General features: G+C 36.7%; 1 protein-coding gene across 1 annotated transcript; it reads left to right on the top strand.

The window, feature by feature from the left end:
• Window positions 1–6,983: 6,983 nt before the first annotated feature.
• Window positions 6,984–7,719, top strand: LOC121744664 (zinc finger protein AZF2-like). Its single transcript, XM_042138252.1, has one exon. It carries the CDS (start codon window positions 6,984–6,986, stop codon window positions 7,602–7,604), a length of 621 nt encoding a protein of 206 aa, XP_041994186.1. The 3' UTR covers window positions 7,605–7,719.
• Window positions 7,720–8,628: the final 909 nt, after the last annotated feature.

The following is an 8,628-nucleotide window of genomic DNA, read 5'->3' as shown; positions in this document are numbered from 1 at the left end:
CTTAATTGCGGACAAACTAAAATGAAAAAACGAGACTCCTATTCATGGATAGAGGGGGTAACTTTCAAAAGTAGCAATTGAACCATAACTTTCTTAAATTTTGTGATTGTCCCATACAACTAAAGCATAGTTTGTTCTTAACCACCCTATATATTCCTTAAATACGAGGAGAGTAAATTAGGCTCATTTTGGCTACCTTAGGTTTCTGCAGCATGTCCAATTCATTCTTGGCCCAACAAATTACTACTGAATCTCCCCATATTCAGTTCTAGGGTGTGTGGATTTCACAAAAAGCCCAATCTAACGTTAATATCAGTATAACGGAAGGAATAATAAACATGAGAAAAGATAAATGTATATAAATTAAATATATATATATATATATAATATCTTTAAATTTTTTAAATTTAAGTGAATTTAATTAAAAAATTAGTTTTGTCATTTATTGTATTATATGTATATGTAGCAATAAGAAAGAAGTGGTACGACGCCCCCTTAATTATGAATGTATAATTATTTCCATTGATATCTCTAATCCAAATGCATGTGTAACTCGGATTTACCAGCTATATATTACTACCATATATTGTTACACTCGCCCGTAATTTAAGTTAAGAAATAAATATCTGAACTATGTTCCAACTGAAGAATAATATTATAGTATATTTACACTAATTCAATTAGGGGTGTTCGGTTGGCAAGATTAAATCTCATGATTAAACATGTATCATGTTTGATTTATAAGATTGAACCCTTCAACTTAATCCTAGATGGATAGTCTCATGATAATTAGTCATAGCTTCCCCCTCCAACTAAAATAATCCCACAACTTAATCCTAGATGGATAGTCTCATGATATTAGTCATGGTAACCGAAAGCTTTAGGAGACAATCTACTTAACATAACCTATAAATTAGCATTCTTCAATTCTATCTTCCACCATAATTTCCACAGTTTACACAAACACACAGCCGTGTAGTCATGGAGCCACCGCCGCATGATGACAAATACGACGCCGCATCGTCCCTACTCCTTCTCTCAGAGTCCGGGGGTGGTTTCTGTAATCCCACGGCCGCTAATCAAACAATCATCACTCCTGAGCAAACCTCGACCATTAAAATCGAAACACAAAAAAGAGCCATGACGGTCCACAAGGGTTCACGAGTGCTCGGTTTGCCATGAGATTTTCGGCACAAGGAAGGCTTTGGGAGGCCACATGCGGAAGCACTTGGATACATCCAAACTCTATCGCCTCAACTTCTGCCTCCACCAGCGCCATCGGACCAATCATCGACTTCCAAGAACGGTTTGACGCCGTCGGCCGTCCCAGCCACACGACGCTGCAGAAATGTACTGCAGCAATCTGTCAGCTTGCGATTGGACAAACGGCGGAAGTGTTCGACGAATACCTTCACGTTGGAGACAGCACTGGGAGAATGTGCTTGCTCAAATTCTGCAAAGGCGTCCGGGCAGCCTTCACCGACGAATTTCTCCAGAAGCCAAGCACGACAGATTGCCAGTTCCTGCTCCGCCTTCACGAACAAGTGCATGGCTTCCCCGGGATGCTTGGCAGCGTCGACTGCATGTATTGGCAATGGAAGAATTGCCCGGTGGCATGGAGGGGCTCGTACACGAGCGGCCACAAAGACACCCACCCCACCGTTATACTCGAGGCCGTCGCCGACTACCGGCTATGGATCTGGCATGCGTATTTCGGGGTCCCCGGCTCGAACAACGACATAACGCGCTTCACCAATCTAACCTCTTAGCCGAAGTTTTGGATGGTAAAGCGCCGGCCATCAACTTCACCGCTAACAACCAGCGCTATAAAATGGGGTACTATCTTGCCGACGGCATCTACCCGAAGTGGCCAACCTTCGTGAAGACGTGCGCTAGGCCTGTGAACGCAAAGCAGACGCTTTTTGCGCAAGAGGCTGCTCGGAAGGATGTGGAGCGAGCGTTCGGGGTTCTCCAAGCTCGCTTCAACATTATCAAAGCCCCGGCTCGTACGTGGTTCATGGAGAGCATGGTCGACATCATGTATACGTGCATAATCTTGCACAACATGATTGTCCAAGACGAAGGACCCGAGGCGGGAAATTGGTTCGACCCCGAAGCCACTGGAAGCTCAACCGCAAGTAGTCCGCCTCGAAGTGAAGTGCATCCGTCTATACCAGAACGGTTGTCTATTCGGGCAAGGACACGTGACTCTACCGCCCACGCCCAACTCCAAGATGATCTAATGGAGCACATTTGGGCTAACTTTGGCGGAGGAAATTAAATTATGTATTTTTTATTTTTTAGGATTTTTAATTATGTTTTTTTAATTTTTAACGAATTTTATGTTGTAATTTTATTTTATATTGAATGAAGTGTGGTTTTTATTAATTGAATTTGTTGGGAAAAAGATAAAAAAAAATGAAATTGAATGAATAGTAATTTAAGGGACGGAAGGTTGCAGGTTACGTCCCTTTGTTAAGGGATGGAGTGAAAAAGTACAGTGGAGCCCGCAAATAGTGTTTTAAGGGACGGTATAGTGACGCAATCGCTGGCTTCCGGGTTTCTGCATATAACTTAAAATTGCAAAATTGTGATATCTATTAGTAATTCGTTAAGAGAATTATCCATTAATCAAACAGGTATGGAGATACGTATGAATTATCCTATAAAATAAAATAATAGAATTAAATTTACTATCATCCCTGCAATATTAAATTAAATGATACTATCAAATAAATAGTTTATCAATTTAACATATTTAGGAGTCTAATTAGGCTGCTAACTATACCTTAATAAAATTTGATAATTTTATTTGAATCTTCAATATGATTGATAATAGGTTAATGTCAACATATAATATAATGTCATCCGAATGCAATACAATGTAAATCTAATGCATGTACTGTGTCAATCAAGTTTAGTTGACATATTCAAGTTATTGAATTGACATTTTTACTATTCCGTGTTGACATAACGAGAATCACAAAAACCATAATGTATATAAGAAATGTCTTAAAAATAATTTATGAATTAACCAATACAAAGGAATTTCCACGTGGCACTACCAAATACAACTAAATCATTTAAATCTCATGGTTAAATTAGTACTTAGTACTCTGCAAATATAGCAATTGATCATATTTTTAATTTTACTTAGACAATCATACGAATCTATACTAATATAAAGGTTGAGTTTTGAGGGCAATTTGGTAAATGAGAGAAGAATACCAAAAGCTACCAAATCTTCTATAAATACCAATTCTATTAATCACACGTTACAACCCTTCCATTCTTAAATAAAAAATACTCGCACTACATTAATCAGCTCAACAAATGCTTATAATGCCCACCATCCATGTACGTTTCTTATTGATGAATAAGAGGATAAGAAGGGCATGAGCATTTGTATAGACTTTTCATTAAATACCAATAGGTATGGGAATTTATTTTTTTTAATTGCATTCGACGCCATACTACTTTGCATTAGAATGTACAATAATGATGAGTTGATGACAATTTATTTTCCTAATTTCATTAATTGTATTGTAAGGTTCGTCAAATTACATGCATCTCTAAAATTGTCATGGAATACATCAAAATGTAATTTAATTAATTATTATAAATTAAATTGTGCTCACTAAAAGTCAATAGAGACGAATTTGAAAGGAGAAGAATACCAAAAGCTACCAAATCTTCTATAAATACCAATTCTATTAATCAAAAGTGTCATGAACATGGTGGAAAAAGGAGTGTTGCCGGCGATGATTCTCATGTGTCAACCGTACAACATGGCTATCGACAACTGAGTACACTACACATCGTCCTAAATGTCTAGCGTCCGTTGATGATAGTTCTACTGAAGTGGTAAAGGGATACAGATGAAATAGTCTGAGATAGTGCGAGATGGTGAGAGTCGAAGAGCGGACCGGAGGTGCTGGTAAATAGAGGCGCAGAGCAAAAATCAACGAAAAAGCTTCAAAGGAGGAGTGTGAAAGAAAATAGAGAGCGCTCAACTCTTATCAGGATTAGGGTTTACAGATGTAATAGAAATAGGAGATATATAAATTACATCTTTCTAAATTGTAAAAATATCATGTCAGTTGTATAAAAAAATATACAAAACTACGCTATTTCATTGCATCCATATTATGCGTATGGTATAGATTTTCTAGGGCTCATTTATTACCCAAAATTTGTGCAAAGTAGATTATGAGATTGGTAAGTTACTTGAAGAACAATGGGGGAAATTGTTGCCATTTCAATTGTTTCATAAAGATGTAAAACTGCTGATTTGAAGATTGAGTGATCGTTAGTGTCAGTTGCTTTTCCCTTCGTATTTTAGCCGAAAGCATGGCCAGCAATAGGCGTCCAATCGTTTGTTCTAACAATTACTTAAATTTAAAATAATAATTTTACATATAAATTTAGAATCTTATACGACAGTTTCATATGTAGTATAAATGTAATCCTCCATAATTGAACAATTACGTTGATTAAAATATTGATTTTATAACAAGAAGATGCAATGTGAGGTAAAAGCAATATTAAATGTTTGTCGGTTAGAAATATTGGCCTCCAATATGTTACTAGAAGTTTGAATGCTTTACACAATTTAATAGTTTTAATGCTTACGGTTATGCAAATAATTAAGGGGTTTAAATGTAAGAATGTAATGAGCCATGTATGTCGTTTTTCTTACTAGAAGAATGCAAAAAGCTACCCATCTTCTATAAATTTAGCTTGTGTTGGTTTGGTTTTGAGTTGGGGGAGATTGGAGAGCCTACAGTTGCGACATGCGATTCAAGTAGGAGCTTGAAGGAGAAAGCTAGCAGGCATGGTGATGAACTGATATGGAGGTGAAAGAAATGAAGATCTGACGTATGGTGATCGGGTCGGGGAATGTCAGGGTAGAAGGCGTAAATTGCCACCATAGATGGAGGCGTAAATTAAGATTTAAATTTCTAAAATGAAAAGATTTTTAAATCAAATAACATAAATTTTATTGAAATATCAAATGTTAAATATTAGAAGTGATAGTAAATTTATTTAAAAGATTTATTCAGTTACATAACTTGTGTAATTATTTATTTTGGAAATTATGAAAGAGAAAGGTTGGAATTGAGATGGTCGAGCTGCCGTTTAAATGTAAAAAAAATATGTGTGAATTAATTGTACATTTCATATGCTACTATCTTTTAAATAAATTTACTATCACTTCTAATATTTAACGTTTGATATTTCAATAGCCATTTATGTTATTTGATTTAAAAACCTTTTCATTCTAATGCTTGGATGAAAACAAGCAAGATTTTTTTTTGTTTACCGTTCACATAGCCCTATTGTAAAACACTTTCTTAATACGAGCATATAAACAGATTTACAGACAAGATTCAGGTAAAAAAACCTCCACTATCAGTAAGGATTATCAAGTAGGCCGACCCAATGTAAGATATCAAATACAGATCTAAAACCCTCAAAATAGAATAAGTGATCAACAAAGTACAATTGAACTGGAACGGAGGGAGAATTTTGTTGATATTTGGCTCATTTGTTGGTCATGATGAGTATATTTTGAATAAGTGATCAACAAAAAATTGAACTGGGGTGGAGGGAGAATTTTATTGATATTTGGCTCATTTGTTGGTCATGATGAGTATATTTTAAAGTTAAGGGTTTATGATTTGGGTTTCAAGGTTTGGGTTTTTAGTGTATAGGGTCACTATATTGCAATGAAATGAAGCTCGACTAGGAAGTGTCTCACCAGTGCAATCTTAAATTATTGCAACGTAAACTTGCTCTTGCAGTTATAACGCAACGGTTAATTCATATTTTCACAGAATTAAAATGCTTTTTAATTTTAAGTCTGATATTTAAATGTCAAGACAGTTTATTAAAATGTCAACACAAATATGTGTTGAAATTTTAATGTGATCGTATTGACATTTTTAAGAAAAGTTAGCATTTAAACGCACTCTTGTGGTCATGTGGGGTTAATGTGATTGAAAAAGTATAAACCCGAAATAAATATGAAGAAATTAAAATGACCCGTGCATCGCACGGGCGTGATACTAGTTAAGTTTAAAGTTGGAGTCCTCGATCCGGAACTTCAAAGAATCTATTATCCTCTAAAATTCTTTGCATTATAACCAGTTATTTAATTTTTGAGTTTTGTTATCTGAATTTGTTTTCATTTTATCTTCAAAAATGAGATGTATTCTTTATCATTGGGAAACTAATTATTTAATGTTGGGTTCAACCTATTATTAACAATTGTAGGCATTTTCTGAATAATAATGCCCAAAAGTAATTATCATTACTCCATCCGTCCCTAAAATTTTGTCACATTTTTCTATTTCGGTCTATCCCACAGAATTTGTCACATTACACTTTTTTTTATCATTTTTAGTAATAGACCCTACATTCCACTAATTTATTCTCACTCACATTTTATTATAAAACTAATACTTTAAAAGTAGGACTCACATCCTACCAACTTTATCAACTCACTTTCTATTACATTTCTTAAAACACAACTTTTTCAACCTACTTTCCATTATATTTTTTAAAACTCGTGTCCGATCAAACCATGACAATATTTAAGGGATGGAGGGAGCATTTATTATCTTTTCATACATTTCTTACTACTGCTATCAATTCAGTTGCGATCGTAATTGATGTTTCTATTCCTAATCGTAAGGTCGGATATATACATTACCTGAATATATTTTAGGTAAGTAACTTTGTGAAAATTATAGAGTTGAATCTGAACAAAGATAAAACTATTTTATATTACCATATATATTTATTTACACTCAACCGGTAATTAAAATTAGGAAGGAAATCCAATCAAACTAAGATCAAACTATACATTAATTGCCATATTATGAATTCCATCCGTTTGTAATTAGGAAAGAATTTTACTAAACCGCCTATAAATAAAATCAACGCTCTTCAGTCTCACACAATCACACAGCCGCATAGTCATGGACAACGCTGCTCCCCTCCGTTGGATCAAGAAATCGAGGCGCTCCAAGCGACCACGGCCCCATTGGCGCGACGATGAATACGACGCCGCATTGTCCCTCCTCCTCCTCTCCGAGTCCGGCGGCGGCTTCTGCAATTCCACCACCGGCGCCGCTGATCCAAAAATCTCCCCTCCGAAGCCAATTCAAGAAATCACTCCCTCGCCTTTGATCATCAAAATCAAAAGGCCAAAAACAGCCTCCCCCGATACGCCGCTGCCGCCTCCAGCCTACGCGTGCTCGATGTGCGGTAAGGTTTTCCCATGCTCGCAGGCGCTGGGTGGACACATGACAGTCCACCGCCAAAAGAAGGGAAAGGCCGTCGTCGTTTCGGATGATCACCACCACCACAACTCCGCTAGGGTTCACGAGTGCTTGGTCTGCCATGAGGCGTTCGACTCCGGGCAGGCGTTGGGCGGACACATGAGGAAGCACTATGATAAATCCAAACTCGCCAGAAAAGGCGCGGGCGGGGAGATCAGCTCTGACCGCGGAGGCGCCTCCACCAGCGGCGCTACTGCTAGTGCTAGACCAATGTTCATGTTCGACTTGAACCTGCCGGCGCCGGAGGAGGAGGATTAATTATTGTTTGCAATTAACCAAATTTTGTTGTCAATGTGAAATTCTTTCTACTTCTTGACTTGTTGGAGTGTTAATATATCGATTTTGTTGTTTAATTTGTTTGTGTTGTACTGTATTCGAGCAGCAACGTGAAAGTTAGGGTTTTTTTTAATTCGATCAATTAATGATAATTTTTTGTTAGTTCTTGTTTACGAGAATTAGGGTTTCTATTAATTTGTGTCTATTGATGAAATCTGATATTCATGTCAAGGAATGCCAAATTGGACTAGCAGATCAATATGTATTGCATAATTCGGCTTTCCACTCAAATTAATAGTACGTATACGTGTAAGTTTGATTTATATGATTAAATTTCAAGTTTGTAGGAAAACTTAGAGTTCGGTTAGAGTTGATAATGAACTTGATAATTTTATTGTTAATTCTTATGTCAAAAAAAAGTTTCAGTTGGCAATCGCGTCGCGGGCTTGAGTTTCTCCATATAAAATTCAAAATCAGGATATCTATTAATTCGGGATATGTACGAATTTGATTTGCACGGATATTGATAAGATAGTTGCTAGTTGTGGTTTGAATGGAGAAAGTGTATTGATATATGTCCGATTACGGTTATGTAGAAAATATGTTACTGATATGTTATGAGGATTGGGGCAAAACTGCACAATCAGTTCAGTTCGGTTACCAATATACTGTTCGGCGATTAGGGACCGATATGCTGTTCAGTGATCTGACGAACTGCAATCATGCTCGGTGATTGGTCGAGTTTGTAGTCGTGCTCAGGGATTAACCGAGCTCAATGTTCGGTGTTGAGCTCGGTGCTCAGTGCTCGGTGTTGGTGCTCGGTGTTGGCCGAACTTAAACGAGTTCGGAGTTGACAGTTGTTATTAACTGATGCACGTCGTCGGATGCGACTAGTTAGTTAGCTTTAAATGAAAGCCGTTAGGTTTGAACTAGTTGTTAGATAAGTGTTAGTTAAATAGAGCCGAGCTGTGGAAAAAGAAAAAGAATTTTTTCATCCATGAGTTTT

The sequence above is a fragment of the Salvia splendens genome, chromosome 8 (assembly GCF_004379255.2).
Source record: "Salvia splendens isolate huo1 chromosome 8, SspV2, whole genome shotgun sequence".
Lineage (NCBI taxonomy): Eukaryota > Viridiplantae > Streptophyta > Magnoliopsida > Lamiales > Lamiaceae > Salvia > Salvia splendens.
The sequence above is the reverse complement of the archived record's forward strand: the minus strand, read 5'-3'. Positions and strand labels throughout refer to the sequence as shown.

Excerpts from the sequence above, each read along its gene's own strand:
- LOC121744664 (XM_042138252.1), top strand. The coding sequence starts at position 6,984 with ATGGACAACGCTGCTCCCCTCCGTTGGATCAAGAAATCGAGGCGCTCC.